At 48.8% G+C, this 17,610-nt stretch overlaps 1 protein-coding gene and 1 long non-coding RNA gene across 4 annotated transcripts in view; one reads left to right on the top strand and one right to left on the bottom strand.

Moving 5' to 3' along the window:
- Positions 1-2,641, top strand: part of LOC133501845 (uncharacterized) — a 2,896-nt gene extending 255 nt beyond the window's left edge. Inside the window, exons 2-3 of the long non-coding RNA XR_009795299.1 lie at positions 124-2,449; positions 2,525-2,641. This is a non-coding gene — a long non-coding RNA (uncharacterized LOC133501845). The remainder of the gene's footprint in view (positions 1-123; positions 2,450-2,524) is intronic.
- LOC133501843 (zinc finger E-box-binding homeobox 2-like) lies at positions 2,446-17,610 on the bottom strand. Of its 3 annotated transcripts, none has more exons than XM_061821921.1 (7): positions 17,353-17,610; positions 9,986-10,051; positions 9,654-9,856; positions 8,242-8,344; positions 6,244-7,886; positions 3,336-3,498; positions 2,446-2,856 (listed from the first exon to the last, which is right to left on the bottom strand). In XM_061821921.1, exons 3-7 carry the CDS (start codon positions 9,681-9,683, stop codon positions 2,459-2,461), a joined length of 2,337 nt encoding a protein of 778 aa, XP_061677905.1. In that variant the 5' UTR covers positions 9,684-9,856; positions 9,986-10,051; positions 17,353-17,610; the 3' UTR covers positions 2,446-2,458. The 3 variants fall into 3 exon arrangements, with proteins under 3 accessions (XP_061677905.1, XP_061677908.1, XP_061677907.1); XM_061821924.1 differs by having other exon boundaries at positions 3,414-3,498; XM_061821923.1 differs by lacking the exon at positions 17,353-17,610 and adding an exon at positions 10,139-10,414.

Raw genomic sequence — 17,610 nt, 5'->3', positions numbered from 1 at the left:
CGTCCACATTCACCCAAATCAGCTGTGGACGGATGCAACCTTTGAAGTTGTTTGGAAGCAGCAGCAAGTTCCACACTCTTTGTTTTGTCAACTTTGTCTTTATTTTTGTGATTTGGATTTCAGAACGGCTGCACCGAGTCCAAGTGGTGAGCGCAGCCGCCTCACAGTGCTCGAGTCGGGGGTTTGAGGGTCCAGCTCATCCGGACGAGCACGACTGAAGATGGATGAATCCGACCTGTCCTTTTCTCTTCCACAATTAGAAGAAACTAAAGACAATCCGTGGTCCGGCAGCGTACAGAAACAACAGTGCGCAATAAATAGGGTTAGAAAACGAGTCAGATACATTAAACACAAGAACAATAATCAGCGTAGTAATAAAAAGAATAGGAGGAAATCCAATGACGTCACCACCACCACCCTTCGACCGATCGGATAAATTAACAATAGAAAAAAAAACAACTTCACTGTGTCCTGTGACCTCAATGACACACAAGATGGTGTCAGCTGTCCATTGAGATGGTCAAAAGATGAGTTGATTTGCTTTTTTCTCCAAAGTAAGTCTCCTCCTTTTTTTTTTTTGCTTTCTTTCCTTCACATTCGGTAGTTTGCATGAACAAAAAGGATCAAACCATTGAAAGTTCAAGTCAAACAAAAACAATGACAGCAAGTGATGAAGGTTATTTTTTTCCAATTTTTTTAGAACAAAGAATCCTTAGCACCGCTTGACTTTTAGCCTTCACAGCATCAGCCCGAGTGTACGCTGATTTTGGCCAAATGATACTGGATTAGAAATGACTTATTTTATCTTAGACTAGCATCACTTAATTTATTTTATCATCAGTTATCTCACAGTGAGGAAAATAAATATTTGAACACCCAGCGATTTTGTAAATTCTCCCACTTTGAAATCGTAGAGGGTCTGAAATGTTCATTTTACGTGCATGTCCACTGTGAGACAGATCATCTAAAAAAAAAAAAAAAAAAAAAGAAAAATCCTAAACAACCCAACTATTTATTTGGATGTTGCTGCTCCAAATAAGTATTTGAACACCTGTGGAAATCAGTTTTAAGGTTTGGTACAGGAAGGAGCCTTTGTTTGCCATTCCAGAGGTCAAAGGTTTCCTGTAGTTTTCGCGCACACTGCAGCAGGGATTCTGGCCCGTTCTTCCACTCAGATCTTTTTGCGATCAGATGGGATTTTTTTGGGCTGTCGCTGAGCTTTCGGTCTGGAGACTGGCTAGGGCACTGCAGAACCTTCATATACTTTTAACGCAGCCAGCCCTTGGTTATCCTGGCAGCGTGCATCGGGTTATTGTCATGTTGAAAGACCCAGCCGCGACCCATCTTCAGTGCTCGGACTGAGGGAAAGAAGTTGTTCCTCAAAATCTCACAATACATGGCCGTGGTCATCCTCTCCTTAATCCAGTGCAGTCGTCCTGCCCCATGTGCAGGAAAACACCCCCAAAGCATGATGCTACTACCCCCGTGCTTCGCAGTGGGCATGGTATTCCTCCTTCGAACATGGCAAGTGGAATTAAGACCCAAAGGTTCTGTTTTAGGTCTCATCTGTCCACATAACTTTCCCCCATGACTCCTCTGGATCATCCAAATGGTCAAGGGCCTGGACGTGTGCTGATTTATGCACGGGAACCTTCCGTGCCACGCGTGATACTAAATCATCCGTCGACGTCCTAGTAAGTGTATTACCCACGGTAACCTTGGAAACAGTGGTGCCAGTTCGTCCTGTGTCGTCTTTACCTTTCTTAGGCTCGGTGGAATCTTGCTTGGCGAACCCAAAGGTCCAAGGGAGAAGGACATTGTGTTTAGCTCCTTCCATTTTCTCATAATGGCTCCAACAGTTCATTTTTTTTTTTTCACCAAAGACTTTGGCAATTGGCCTGCAGCCCTTTCCGGCCTTGTGGAGGCCTCCAATTTTGTCTCTGTTGACTTTGGACAGCTCTTTTGGTCTTGGCAGTGTCACAAGTTTGAGTCTTACTGATTGGATGGGGTGGACAAGGTATCTTTACGCAGCTAATGATCTCATAGGTCTTGGAGGGCCAGATGGTTTGCTGATTGGCATAGGGTTGTTCACGTTTTTCGCAGTAACATACAAATACGTTGAAAAAAAAAGCATACATTGTGATTTCCCGATTTTTTTTTTTTTATTTTTTTTTTTTTTTAGATTATAGCTGTCGGAGGGTTGGACGTGCTCCTAAGATGAACATTTCAGACCCCTCCATTTCAAATTGGGAGAACTTGCAAAATTGCAGGCTGGTCAAATACTTATTTTGCACACTGTAGCGAGGATGTCAACAGTTGACAAGACACAATCACAGGGAGCTGATCGGAGGTTTTGTTCAATCAGGGAACCCCGGCGAAATCGGACTTGCTATCAGAATCCCTCAACGGTGCCAATGTTGTGAACAAAGCAGTCCAGTCAACTTCAGTGGTACGAGCACTAGTCTTTGTCCCCCGCGCAGTCCGTCAGGACGTCCTCCTCCCTGAAATGTTCTGCCGCAGTCAGGATGGGACGGGGAAAGCGGTCCACGTCGGAGGGTTCCAGGTATCCGAGGTGTCCGACGGGGTCCTCCGGGCAAGAGTCGGCGACGAGCGCTGCGGAGTCCGGGTCCCGCGTCTCCTTCTGGGTCCCCTGGGCCCCCTTTTCCTGGTTTTCCCTCTTGCAGTACGAATAGCGATGGTTCATGTGTTGCGAGTACGAGCCCGAGTGCGAGAAGCGCTTTCCGCATTTGTCGCACTGGTAGGGTTTTTCTCCCGAGTGGAGACGCGAGTGCTCGATCAGGTGGTGCTTGTGCTTGAAGGCCTTCTGGCAGATTTCGCACCGGTGAGGACGCTTTCCTGAGGACGCACACATACAAACAAACACACGCAATCAATACTGTAAACATAATTCTTTACCTCTTACATATGACTCATAGAAATGCGTCTTTCATGACATGACTTCTGAATGTGGCTCTTTTCAACGCAACTCCAATATATGACCGTCTGAAAGATGACTCATCGAAATGACTCTCAAATGTGACTCTTTTCATATGACTCTTAAACATGAATCTTTAGAAAATGATTCGTCTTCTATGAAACTTGATTCTTTTAATCATGATTCTTACACCGGGCTCGTTTAAGATGACTATAAATATTTCAAGTTACTAAACATGACTCTTTGCAACATGACTCATCGGCATGACTATTTTAACAGCACGTCTCTTTTTAACATAAATCTTCGTTACGACTCCTCGTGTGACTCTTAAACATGACTTGTTCAAACATGATTCTTATAGCTGTGACTGTGTTAGAGATAATAAAATTGTGAAATGTACCTGTGTGCTCATATTTGTGTCTTAGGAGGGAACTGCTCTTCTGGAATGTTTTGTGGCACAAGTCGCAGGCGTACGTACCACTCGCAGTCTTCAGTTTTGACTCTTTTTCTGCCAGCTGGTCCACACCTGACAGGAAGTCTGAGGACCCGTCCATCATCGCCCTCTAACACACACACACACACACACATGCGCACGCACGCGCACACCCACCCACACACACAATTATAATCCCACACCTGTTCACAAAGAGACACCTTCTGGAGCCCCCGTACTCCCCAGCCACCATGATCCTAAGTCTGGACAGAGCTTAGGTCTTCAGACCTGGGTAAAACCTAATGCCCCCACGCCCCCCCCGAAACCCCCCGACCCCTCCACGCTTGCCAATTCTGCAGAACACATTCTGTCCCCAGCCAGCCCCTTAAAACAAGGGTTTGGCATCATTTGCATTTAAGGGATTCCGATTGTCCAATTCTTTTAGGGAGTTGGGTCAAAAATGCGGCGGCACATTAGCGCGGCATGAAAGCCCCGGGCTCACAGTTCTGAAGACCCGAATTCAAATCCCGGCCCTGCCTGTGTGGAGTTTACATGTTCTCCCCGTGCCTGCGTGGCTTTTCTCCCATATCCCCAAAACATGGACGTATCGAATTGCCCCGTCAGTGTGATTGTCAGTCCGACTGCTGTCTGTCTCTATGTGCCCTGTGATTGGCTGGCAACAGGTTCAGGTTGTACCCCGCCTCTTGCCCGATGACAGTTGGGATAGGCTCTAGCGGCGATAAGCGGTTCAGAAAGTGGATGGATGGGTCAAAAAAGTTTGCGTGGGATAGATAAAGGGTGTCCAAACTATCCGTCCATCCATCTTCTTCCCCTTATCCAACGTCCAGTCGTGGCGGCGGTGGCTTGAGCAGACTTCCCTCTCGCTAGCCACTTCATCCAGCTCTTCCGGGGAAATCCAGAGGCGTTCTCAGGCTAGCTAACAGATGTAATGCCTCCAGCATGTCCCGGGTCGTCCCTGGGCTCTCCTGCAATCGCTACGTGCCCGGAACACCCCACCGGGGAGGCGTCCAGGAGGCATCTGGATCAGATGCCCCATCTGGCTCCTCTCGATGCAGAGGAGCAGCAGCTCAACCGGATGATAAAGCTTCTCACCCGTTCTCTGAGGGAGAGCCCGGACACGTGTCCAAATTCTGAACATCCATTTTCTCAACGGTCCACAGCATAGACTAAGAGGAACATTTGATTTGATGTTCTTCAGAACCAATATTATCAAAACTACCAACTAAAAAGCATGTATGAAACTAATGCAATTGACGTAATAGTCGTGAATTCATGTTTCAACGAGTAGTGTCGAGCGTCATTCAAATTGTTGGGACTATTTTCACATCAAATGGTTTCTATGCACAAGTTATGACTTGACTTCCTGTTTGAAGCTTTTCATTTGAATTCTACCTACTGATGAGACACAAGGTTAGCGTTTGTGATACTGTGAGACGACGTTTATGTGAACGCCGTCCCAAGACAATGCCATGCAAAGTTGCTATGAAGTTTTAGCTCAAGCTTGAGCTTTTCTTTTTTTTCTGTCATTGGCGTTTGCATTGTTGTGAAGAGTAAAACGAATGCTAGAAAAGCATCAGTGCAATAGCGAAACCAACCGTGAACCTTCTCAGTGTTGGCGCAGATGTTTTTTGTCTCCCCCCCCCAGTTCCCCCCATTCAGTTTGGGTACACTGAAGTTCTGCGTGGTGGAGCCCGACGCTTGGAGCAGGAAAGAGCCCGTCTGCGGCGACACATCGCAAAAGCCTCCTTTGCACATCCATCCATCCATTTTCTGAATCGCTTAAACTCACGAGGGTGGCGGCATTGCTGGAGTCTATCCCAGCTGTCATCAGGCAGGAGGTGGGCTACACCCTGAACCGGTTTCCAGCGTATCGCCGGGCACATGGAGACAGACAACAATCGCACCGACGGGGGCAATTTCGAGTCTCCAATGAATGCAAGCGTGAGTGCCTGAAGAAAAGCCGCGCAGGCACGGGGAGAAAATGCAAACTCCGCACAGGGGGTGCCGGGGTTTGAACCCCGGTCCTCAGAGCTGTGAGGCCAACGCTGTACAGCTGCTCCACGGTGCCGCCCCCCCCCCCCCCCCCTTTGCACAATATCATCTTATTCCAGATGCTGCAATGAATGAGGCGGCCGCTCATTCACGCCCTAACCCTAAGTTAGACACACTTTTGTTTCCTGCCACCGTTTGGGCACAAAGATCTTTTGTTTTCACCACACGGCGGACGAGGCATCCAAACTGGGAGCTAAAATTTGGAAATTTGAAAGACTTTTGGAACCATGTTTATCCCCAGTACTAGTACGAGTCTGTTCAGAACGTCAATTATGTTTTTAAAAGACTCTGTTGGAACCATAATCTTATTCCCGGTACTAGTCTGTTCAGAATGTCAATTGTGCTTTTAATTAAGACTTAAGATTAATCAGACTTGAATGCAAAGCTCTTTCAAAATGAAAAACGATTCTCACACACGTTAGTTATGATTTTAAGGGGCGTGGCCTATTGAGTGACATCAGGAGCTGGTTCCGTCTTCTTCATGTGAGTGTTTACATTTTGCATTTGCGTGCTGTCCTTTTCAACATATTTCTGAACGTGCCTCAGCGACTTTGGGTCTCGCCCTTACCCACATGCCTGGGTATTGCAGTACCCGACTTGGTTCAAGTATTCACTGCACTCGATCTAAACGAGCTTCATTCATTTCTGTGTATCTGGAAGATGTTTGTAACTGAAATTTGGCTCACAACTCACAACAAACATTCAACTCGGCGACAACTTGCAATTCAAGAAACCTGGTCATTTGAGGCACTAGTAAATCAAGGTACCACAGTAAAAACAAAAAAAAAAGTCAAAACTGTACCTGGAAGCTTGTTTTCCAGTGATTTTTCCTGGTGTGAAGTATGTCGACAAAGGCAGGTTCCCCGCTAGCGTAGGCGTACGTCATTTGGGGCATGAAGCTCACAGACTCCAGCACCGGGTACCGGGTGGGAGACATTAACGTCGATGGGGGGAAAGTGCCGTGCGGAGCCACGGATGAGTAGACCAGACCTGCTGAAAAGGGATTGATCCCAAACTTGGGACTTTTTTCCATCTGATGGCAAGTGTTTCTGCCACCCTCAGAGTCCCGGAACTCTTTCTTGATCTTGAGCAGGTCTGCTGCTCCCGATATCAGGCTTGGAATACTTTGATCAGCACCAGGTTCGATGAGGAGACCGTTGGGTCCAGTTTTCTCTGTGAATTCGTGTGCCAGAGATTTTGGCACGGAAAGATCAAGCGGGGCATCAGTGTGAACATCCTCCCAGACCAGACTGTTTGGGGTGTAGGAGCTACTCTGGGAGTGTTTGGAGGATGAGGACGACAAGTTGATCGGTGACTGACAATTGCGGTCCGAAAGGTCTGGTGTCCTTTCCCGCCGTCCCTTGGTTGTAAACTGTATGTCATTGTTTGAGAACATTGGTGAGCGTCTCAAGAGCTGATGTAGTTCTGGTCCGCCAGCGTCAGGAAGACTGAGATTCAGTTGAGTGAACCAGTCCCTGACAAACTCTTGTGGAAGGCCTACAGCCAGGGAAATCTTGACCAGTTCCTCTGAGTCGGGTTCCATGTTCATGGCCCATTTAGCCTGCATGACAGACAACTGTTCCTTGAAAGGCGTTCTGGAGCTACTGCAAGGCTCCTTAGTGGACATAAGCCATTCTGAGGACTCCAGATTCAGACTGAGGCCGGTCGGCTGGAGAACCGCTTGAATGTCTTCGTTCAATTTGCACATGTAGCGCTCGTGTTGATGCAACAGAATTGGCCCTGGGAAAGTATCCTTGCAGAACTGGCAGGCGTACAAGACCAAGTGTGATTCCTCTTTGGACCAGTTTGTCTGCCTTCTCTTGCCCTTTCTATTTTGCTCTGGTTCTCCCTCTGTCTCGTTGAGCAACTCCAGGGTGTTGTCCGTGAAGCTCTGAGTGGGGCCGCCGGTGAGGTTGTTCTTTTCCACCTGGGTCCGGAGCACATTCATGTAGGCCCTGAGTTTGGACACCTCCTCTGGGTTCCTGTCCATCTTTTGTCTGGACCTCTTCTGAACGTCATTCGGGCTCTCAAGGGTGCCCGGTAGAAGGAAGTCCATGCCCGATTTCCCCAGCTGCTCGTGTGAGCTCAACCCGTTTGGGTAGAACCCAGGTCTTTCCGGTCCACCCGGTCTCCCGAATCTATTTTCAGAGGCCATCATTAGCCTGTAGTCCTGGCCCGTGTCCATCGTTTCAGACTGGACGTCAAGGTGATTTTGCCGGCAGTAGACTTGGCTGTTTGCCAGCTCTTGGTGGAGACGGTCCAGGGCGGGGGCCAGGGAGGGGCTCAGGGTTGGGCGTGTGGAGCAGTTGATGGACGGCCCGACCTGTCCCGGATGTCCACGGAGACCGGTCGACGCAACACATTTCCTACTGCTGATGTGGGAACTGTACGAGCCGGAGTGGGAGAAGCGCTTTTTACAGTTGGAGCACTCGTACGGTTTTTCACCTGGAAGGCGCCCACAAAACAAGAAAACATGACAACGTGAAAACGTAGAGGAGGCTCAAGGACCTACCACAAATGCCTCCTACAGTTCCAACCTTTCCGAATACACTTACTACCTTTGAAATCCCACATCTAATCTTCAGAATGACGTTTACCTGCTGCCTTTTCAACTGCCTCTCACCTGTTTTTGTACGATACTTCACTTTTCAAAGGCTTTCCTTAAGGACTATGCTTCCTACCTCTTCGCACTCACCTCCTGTCCTTTCAACTAACTACAAGTTCTGATTTGAGGAAAATATGGACACTCCCGTTCTTTGTTGAAATAATTCAAAAGAGAAGATGCGCCAGCGCCACGTACCGCTGTGGATCCGCAGGTGCTCCTTCAGGTGATGTTTGTACTTGAAGGCTTTTCCGCACTCGCCGCACTTGAACTTTCGGTTCACAGCTCCGTCGTTCAGCAGCTGCACGCGCCAAGAAGAGGAGGAAGAAGTACAAAATCAACAAATGAATCGATCAGAATGGCAGCAATTGAACCAAAAGTGACTAAAAGAAGTTGAACTGCTGAGAGGAAGCGGAAATAAAAGTGAAATCAAGAGTTCCATTTTTACACTCCAGTGAGTAAAATGGTGTGGATAAAGTTCCGAGGAAAAAGTTCTGCCTGCCTAGTGCAGTGCGACCCACAAGCCATCTGGTGCAGGCCCGAGAGATGCCGCTTTTATCGTTCAGAGGAAAAAAGATCTCTGTAAAAATATTTACATGTGGCCTCAAGACTTATTTCAACACTGGTGCATTTGGTCAAAGCACGCCTACTATCCACTTATTCTCTTGGCCTGCCTTACCCGGTGACACCCGGATTTTGCCCCGTTTTATCACCACTTCCTTGAATAGCGATAGTAACAGTACAATTACGACCAGCGGCAGTCGTCGTATTGGTACTGGCACTAAATAAGGTGGCAATAATGTTACAGTGTGATGATGATTACAGACACTTGATACAGGACACCAGTCCGAATTTTGACAAAGCACCGTCACCCAAACTGAGTCAGCAAAAGAATTTCGGCGTTTCATTCATTTCAACTCTCTCCTTTCGAAAGCACGTTAAGAATCTTACCGAACCTCCACCCCCCAATCTAGGTACTATCGCTAAGATACGGTCCATCCCATCGGCCGGTGACGCAGAAATCATCGTCCACGCATTTGTTCCATCTGGCCTGGACTCTTGTAACCTTCGACTTTCTGGTCTTCCCGTTTGTGGCAGTTGGTACAAAGCGCTGCAGCGAAAGCCGCGATGAGGACGACAAAGTTTCATCATTTGACCCCGTTTTGGCCGACCTGCAATGGATCCCCGTCTCGTCGGGATGCGATTTTACGGTCCACTTCCCGACTTAAAAAAGATTCCACGTGTAAGCCCGGGTTAGGGTTGGGGTTTCGACGAGGTACCGAAACCTCCGCTCGCAAAAGGGTAGTCTTTTTTTTCTGAGGTGAAGCACTTGCTTGCCGTATTCTGAGCCTGAAGGCTGTCGCTTCTCTTTCGATGCCGTCCTAATGGCGACGCGATCAATGTCGGGTTTTCAGTGTTTGCTTGCCCGATTGTGGACGTTCACATTCTTCTTATTAAGGGCAACACAAATAAACTCAACTCGCTCTTACGGCTGTTAAAATTACGGAGTTAGTAGTATTTGTAATATTGCCGGGCTCACTACTGGTAGTAGCGGCAGTTGCTAGTATGATCGGTAGGACATTCACGTTGGTTGAAATGTGAGCACTGACCTGCTCGCTGATTGGTTTCTGGACGCTCATGTGACTTTCCACCTGAGCGTATTGGCCAATAGAGACGACCTCCGCTCTCCCGCGGTGGCCGCATTTTCGGCGGGAGGGGTCACGCTCGGCGTCCGGCGGCACGACCTCGTCCGGGTCTTCAGGGTAGGTGACGGCCGTGTCGCCGTGCCAAAGGTACTCGCGCGCGGACACATCTGAAACGCATAAGGGGACACGACAACATTTCTCGTGGCGCTGACATGACAAAAGATTGCACGTCAAATGTTGGCGCCGTGCCACGGACGGTCTTCATGTGCTGCTGACGTGTTGCCAGGGCGACTCACCGGGTATCTCTTGGTCTTCCCTTTGTTGCTGTCGCTCTTGCGTCAATGCGATGTCATCGTCCCACACTGTAGGGGGAGGGGCTTATTTTCAATATGCAGTGGCACATGTGTAAATGCAGTCTGTGAGTGTGTGTCTGCATTTGTGACACATACACACGCGGGTTGCGGGAAGGTTTGCAGAAGTGAAAGTGCTGACGAAGGAAGTGTAGAAAAGTTCCAAGTCATCAGTTTCTTGTCAGGCAGACCGCTCTCGACATCCCATCACGATCACACAACGGGCGGATCTCATTTCTCTCCTCGTCACACTTCCTAGCGCCTTGCTTCTTTACAGGTGTACTCGAAAAGGTGTTTGGCGTCCCGGCCGCCGCGTTAGCCGGGAGCTTCTCCGTCCGTTCTCGACACCGCTCATCCCGTTCTGGGTCGCAGGGTGCCGGCGTGTATTCAAGCTGACTTCGGGTAAAAGACAGACTACACCCTGAAGTCTGACGGAACATCCAGATACAGACGAGCATTTTCCCTGACTTCGTCACCGAGGGGGAAATCGAACCCACACTGGCCGCACCAGAGTCGAGCGAGTGTGCCACTGCATCACCAGTGACGGCGAGCTTCTCAGTTGTGGTAAACGCACGAGGAGGAGATTCCACGGTGGACGAAATCCAAACGCTGATGTTTCCTTTTTTATTTTATTTTTTTTTTGCTGGATCAAAAACAGCACAACTTCAAATCAAATCGTCAAGTGTTTTGTCTTTGCCTGATGACTCCAGTTGAAATACAGCCGACCCTTGCTATATCATGGTCCAGAGTGTTTTTTGGTTTTTAATTGGACAATACAGTGCAGTCACTCAACTGTTTGTCCGCAGTAAAGTAAACATCATTAGCTCGTAGCTCATTGAAAATTACTTACCACGGGTAGTTATAATCAAATGTAAACCGAAAGAGGTGGTTTGGATAGAGGGAGTAGGGAATTAGCTGCTGGTGCGCTTTCAATTGCTTTAGTTAAAAAAAAACGAAAAAAAAAAAAAAAACTGTAACAAAATACAATATTCAAGAGGGCAGTGGCGGCACAGCTGCTGGTAGACTCAACTCGCAGCCCCGCTAACACCACAGTGGCTAAAGCTACAGCCAGGAAATATTACATCTTCAATCATTGGCAATTGTTGGCCTGGGAACCGGACAAGTCAATTGGACACGAGGAGGCCCTCACACATTCACTTCCGTGTCACTAAACAGAGCAGACACGCCTCCTGGTGCTGACGCTGTGCCTTTCTTTCGGCTTGTCCCTTTCGGGGTCGCCACAGCGTGTCACCTCAGATGAACGCACATGGATGTTTGGCAAAATTTCATGTATTTTTTTTTTTAAAAAACACCAGATGCCCTTCCTGACGCAACCCTTCTCAGGGAGTGGAGGCCCCAGTGGGATACGAACCCACAACCCCTGGTTTACCAAACCACTGCTCTAACCACTGAGCTACCTAATGAATAAAGTCGCTGGTGACAAAATGCATGCACGAAACTTTGATAATTGCAACACCATAAATACTCGGTCTTCACAGATTTGATTATTGTGGGGCTGCTCTGGGACACAACAGTGTTTTATTTTGAAATGAATTCCTTATACACTCACTCACATCCTGCTGGTCCAATCGGTATTGGTAGTAGTCATCTATATATCCATCCATCCATTTTCTGTGCCGCTTATCCTCACGAGGGTCAGGGCGAGTGCCGGAGCCTATCCCAGCTGTCAACGGGCAGGAGGCGGGGTACACCCTGAACTGGTCGCCAGCCAATCGCAGGGCACATCGAGACAAACAAACTCACAATCACACCGACGGGGCCAATTGAAGTTGCATGTTTTTGGGATGCGGGAGGAAACCAGAGTGCCTGGAGAAAAGCCACGTAGGCACGGGGAGAACATGCAAACTCCGCACAGCTTGAACCCGGAACCTCAGAACGCTTTACCACCTTCATTTCTACTGCTCCCGTTGCACAATTGACATTGTTAACACACTTCTCTATCGTGACTTTCCATCTTGCACGTCTTGTAAGGAATAGTTTGTCGTACCGGGGCGGCACCGACTGCCGGAGAAAAATTCCTCGTGCGTTTTAAAGCTGATTCTGATCGTGTATACAGTCATGCTACCACCGGTCTATTACGTACAAGTACAGTACATTGGTTCTTACACGCAGGCATACTGCACGTTTTAAGTACAAGTATGCTGTGTCATTTATGTACAGTACACTGCTATATTGCAAGTTCTCCCACTGAGAAGTCATGGAGGGGTTCGGTCTGAAATTTTCATGGTAGGTGCATGTCCCCAGTGAGAGAGATAATCTCCAGAGAAAAATCCAGAAATCCCAATGTATGATTTTTTTCAAACCAATTATTTGTGTAATACAGCTGCAAACAAGTATTTGAACATCTGAGGAAACCAATGTTAATATTTGGCACAGTAGCCTTTGTTTGCAAGTCCAGAGGTCAACCATTTCCTGTAGTTGTTCATCAGGTTTGCACACACTGCAGGAGGGATTTTGGCCCACTCCTCCACACAGACCTTCTCTACATCAGACAGGTTTTTGGGTCGTCGCTGAGAAACACGGCATTTCAGCTCCCTCCAAAGATTATCTTTTGGCTTTAGGTCTGGAGACCGGCTCGGCTTCTTACGGAGCCACTCCTCGGTTTTCCTGGCTGCGTGCTTCGGGTTATTGTCATGTTGAAAGACCCAGCCGCGACCCATCTTCAGTGCACGGACTGAGGGAAAGCGGTTGTTCCTCAAAATCTCCCAAGACATGGTTGCGGTCATCCTCTCCTCGATACGGTGCAGTCGTTCTGTCCCATGTGCAGGAAAACACCCCCAAAGCATGATGCCACTACCCCCGTGCTTCGCAGTAGGGATGCTGTTCTTGGGATGGAACTCATTATTTGCCTTCCTCCAAACACGGTTAGTGAAATTCTGACCAAAAATGTTCATTTTGGTCTCATCTGACCACAAAAACTCCTGTGTATCATCCAAGTGGTCAGTGGCAAACTGAAGACGTGTGCTGGTTTAAGCAGGGGAAGCATCCGTGCCATGCAAGATTTCAAACCACGACGTCTTAGCGTATCACCAAGAGTCACCTTGGAAACGGCGGTCGCAGCTCTTTTCAGGTCATTGACCAAGTCCTGTGGTGTAGTCCCGGGTTGATTCCTCGCCTTTCTAAAGATCACCGAGACCCCACGAGGTGATATCTCGCACGGGGCTCGACTCCGATTGAGAGTGAGCGTCCATGTTCTAACGATTGCTCCAACAGTGGAGCTTTTTTCACCAAGCCCCTTCCAGCCGTGTGGAGTTGTATGATTTTGTCTCTGGTGTCTTTGGTCTCGTCTGTGTCCCAAGTTTGAGTCTCACTGATTGGTCGGGGTGCAGCTAGTGACCTCACACAGGTGCATCTGATTCAGGATCATACGTGGAGTGCAGGTGGACTTTTGAAGGCGGACTAACAGGCCTTTGAGGGTCAGCATTCGAGTTGCTTGACAGGCGTTCAAATACTTATTTGCAGCTGTATCACACAAAGAAATCGTGAAGAAAATCATACATTGTGATTTCTGGAATTTTCTCTCTCACGGTGGAGATGTTCCTATCATGAAAATTTCAGACCCCTCCACGATTTCTGAGTGGGAGAACTTGCAATACTCCAAATCCTCAATTTCTTCACTGTACATTTGTGCTACGTGTATTTTACGTCCAAGCATGCTACGTGTCTTTTGCTCAGAAGCCTGCAATGTGTTTTGCAGTGAGTGTCCAATCTCGTTATTGTCACCCGAATCGATTGGCCCCATTATGTCTGTGACTCCATCTTTGCGTTGACATGCTAACAAGCTAAAAACCAAAATCCAAAGCTAGGGAGTGCTTCAATAATCTTTGTGGTCTGACAGAGGCCAAATCCCTCAAAACCAAGGCAAGGGTGCGCTTCCACAATCCTTTTCGTGACATTGAGGCGCCGGTAGGGGAGGGGGTGACGCTTAGGCGCGAGTGGACCTCGGGGGTGTATCCCGCATGGGTGCGCAAATGAGCAGGAGGCGGTGGGGTTGGGGTGGACGGGAGGACGCATGCTAACTATGTTTGACAAGACACACAAAAAGACACACCCCCGTAACCCTCCCCAGGAGACCCCAAATAGCGCTGGCTACAATCTTTCACACGTTGCCAATGAAGTCAAACTCCCCCCAAAATGACAAGGGTCTTCTTCTCGATTATTCAAACGACATCTGACCTCCGATAAACCCGGATTTAGTTTTCAAGGAAACCTTTGATGCGTCTTCGTCGAACGATTAACGCGAATTTCTTCTCGGGCATCTAACGAGGAAATGCTGACTAGACCATTAGTGCTTCATAGAAGTGCTGACTATGAATGTTGACTAGGATTTCGAACTAGGTCTGCTGACCAGGACTGCTCGCTAGTGTTCCATCCATGCATCCAGCCATCCAGCCTGAGCTGCTTATCCTCACGAGGGTTGCGAGAGCCAATTCCAGCTTTCATCGGGCAGGGGGCTGAACTGGTTGCCACCCAGTAGCAGGGTACACGGAGGCAGACAACAATCCGCGCCCACAATCACACCTCAGGGCAATTTAGAGTCTCCGACGAAAGCATGTTTTTGGGATGTGGGAGGAAACCGGAAGCCGTGCAGGCGCGGGGAGAACATGCAAACTGGGGTTTAGAACCACAGTCCTCAGAAATGTGAGGCCAACGCTCTACAGCAGTTCCACCGAGTCTCCAAACTAGTGTTGCCAAATAGAATTTCTGACAAAAACTGGTGACGAGGACTGATGTCTCAGAATGCTGACGAAGACTCACGATGAGGACTGCCGTTGACTACGTAGAAAGTCCTGGATTTGCGACTAGGACCTTTGACAAGAATTGTTGACGAAGAATGCAGATTGAGATCCTGACTCAGGGTCTTGACTAGGTGTACTAACTAGCAATGCTAAATTGGACTATTGACTAGTAGCGCAAAGCGAGCAGGGTTGGCTGGGGAGCCGTGACACCTTCACCCAGCCAGCCGCTATTGATTGTCCAGTTTGTGTGCGCGGGTGTGACCTTGCTGGAACAGCTCGGCCAATCAAACGTATTTCCGTTGTGTGTGAGGAAGGGGGGGGGGGGGCATCGCTGCTGTGTACAAAAATTGTGCTCCCGTCACTATGATATCCATTAGGTTAGGACTAAGTTAATACGAGTGGCAGTCCGACAAATTTATTGAAAGCCATTTGAGCATGTACCAGGTGCTCTCGGAGTGACTGTCAACTGGTGGATGAATGCCATCCATCCATTTCCTTCACCGCTTATCCTCACGAGGGTCGCGGGGAGTGCTGGAGCCTATCCCAGCTGTCAACAGGCGGGAGGCGGGGTACACCCGGAACTGGTTGCCAGCCAATCGCAGGGCACATGGAGACAAACAGCCGCGCTCACAATCGCAGCGACGGGGCAATTTAGGGTGTCCAATGAATGTTGCATGTTTGTGGGATGTGGGAGGAAACCGGAGTGCTCACCCGGAGAAAAGCCACGCAGGCAAACTCAGCACAGGTGGGGCAGGATTCAAACCCGGGACCTCAGAGGCCAACGCTTTACCAGCTGATCCAATAAGATGACTGTTGTTTATTTATTTGTTACTGATGGTGCGCTGATGCCTTGACTTGATTTGACCGACTGCTAATCTGTGTGTAGATGCGTCCTGCGACTGAAGTGGGGAACCACTTCAGGGTTTCAGCTGGGATAGCCTCTGGTGCCAGGCAACCCGGAAGAGGTGAAGCGCTCTTGAGTATGTTTGGATATCCATCCGTCCGTCCGTCCGTCCGTCCATCGGTCCGTCCGTCCGTCCGTCCGTCCGTCCATCCATCCGTCCATCCGTCCATCCATTTATCCATCCATCCGTCCATCCGTCCATCCGTCCGTCCGTCCGTCCGTCCATTCATTTGCTGTCCTGCTTCTCTTTATTGGAGTTGCGGGGGTGCTGGACGCTGTCCCGGATATCTTCACGCAAGAGGCGGGCTGCACCCTGAACTGGTCGCCGGCCAATCGCAAGGCCCATACAAACAAACAGCCGTTTGCACCCGCATTCACACCTGTGGGCTATTTAGAGTCTTCTATCAACCAACCATGCAAGTTTTTGGGTTATGGAAGGAAGCGGGTGTATCTGGAGAAACGCACGCCGGCATGTGGAGAACAGGAAAACTCTACGTAGGCGGGACCAGGATTTGAACCCTCGTCCTCACAAGTGTGAGGAACTGTGTGCTCACCAGTTGTACAATGTGCCGCTGGAGGGATATTTGTTGATTCTGAATTGCATGAATTGGACCGAGTGAGTGCACCAGTCGCATAACTACGCGTCACTAAGTTAGGCTGAACTTTGCAGTACTGAACGACTGTGCTACTAGTAAGGCGGGTGACATGACTTCCACACCCACACCCACAGACATAGATAGAGGAGAGGAGGATCCAAGCATTGTGAGATTTTGGGGAACAGCCTTCTTCCCTCAGTTAGAAGACCGAAGATGGGTCGTGGTTGGGTCTTGCATCAGGACAATGACCCCAAGCACACTGGCAGGATAACCAAGGAGTGGCTCCGTTAAAAGCGTATCAAGGTTCTGGAGCGCCCTAGCCGGTCTCGAAGGGAGCTCAAACTCCGTGTTTCTCAGCGACAGCCCAGAAACCCCGTCTGATCTGAAAAAGATCTCGATGGAGGAACGGGCCGGAATCCCTGCTGCCGTGTGTGCAAAAACTACAGGAAACCTTTAAACCTCTGGAATTGCAAACAAATTCAATTAAAGCCGATTTCCACAGGTGTTCAAAGACTTATTTGGAGCAGCAACATACTAATCTTTTTTTAATCATACATGGTGAGTGTTGGATTTTCCTTTTTTTTTTTTTTAGATTATCTCTCTCACAGCAAACATGCACCTAAGATGAACATTTATGGATGGACGGATCTACACACACACACACACACACACACGGCTACACGGTGATCATAGGATGTTACTCTTGAAGTTTTACTTCATGATGCAACCTTGAAGTTTTAGTTTATTATATTAATGAATTCTTTTTTTCTCATTTTGTAAAGGAAAAAGTATTTTTCTTGTTTTGTTCTTAAAAGCCGTTGCCATTTGTTTGCGTTAACATGCAAAAATGAGAGACACCACAAAGTCATGTCAGGAAGTTGCAATGATAGCACCATTTTTTCCCCCACTCCTGTATATGATAACTTTTTCCCGTTTTTTTATTATTTTTGTCTGAAAATGAACTCGAGCGCGGTTTTGGAGGGTCGGAGGTTTATTTGCAGCAACTTGTTTGTTGGGTGCGCGCGTGTGCGTGCGTGTGCGTGCATGGGTTACCGTTCTTCCTGCGCGGGTTGGCTTGTTTTCTCCTCTGGAAGCGGCGCGCTCCTCCATGTCCGTTCTACACAGAGGCTCGGTCGTGCGCGCCCGCACGCCACTGGTACCAGAGGTCCGGTAACTTTGAGTCCGGGTCAAGCGCACCTCCCCTTCGGCTCGGTCCAGTGCGGAGTCCGCGCACACCCGCCCGCCCGGTTCCACGACGCCCTAACAATAACGGCACGCAGGCAGAGGCGAGCCCTCCCACACCCAGGCACA

The sequence above is a fragment of the Syngnathoides biaculeatus genome, chromosome 6, assembly GCF_019802595.1.
Source record: "Syngnathoides biaculeatus isolate LvHL_M chromosome 6, ASM1980259v1, whole genome shotgun sequence".
NCBI lineage: Eukaryota > Metazoa > Chordata > Actinopteri > Syngnathiformes > Syngnathidae > Syngnathoides > Syngnathoides biaculeatus.
The sequence above is the reverse complement of the archived record's forward strand: the minus strand, read 5'-3'. Positions and strand labels throughout refer to the sequence as shown.

Coding starts and splice junctions, on each gene's coding strand:
- LOC133501843 (XM_061821921.1), bottom strand. CDS start 9,683: ATGAGCGTCCAGAAACCAATCAGCGAGCAG. Junction 7,887..8,241: donor GCACCTGCGGATCCACAGCG/GTACGTGGCGCT, acceptor GGCGCCTTCCAG/GTGAAAAACCGTACGAGTGC. Junction 2,857..3,335: donor ACACAAATATGAGCACACAG/GTACATTTCACA, acceptor GTGCGTCCTCAG/GAAAGCGTCCTCACCGGTGC.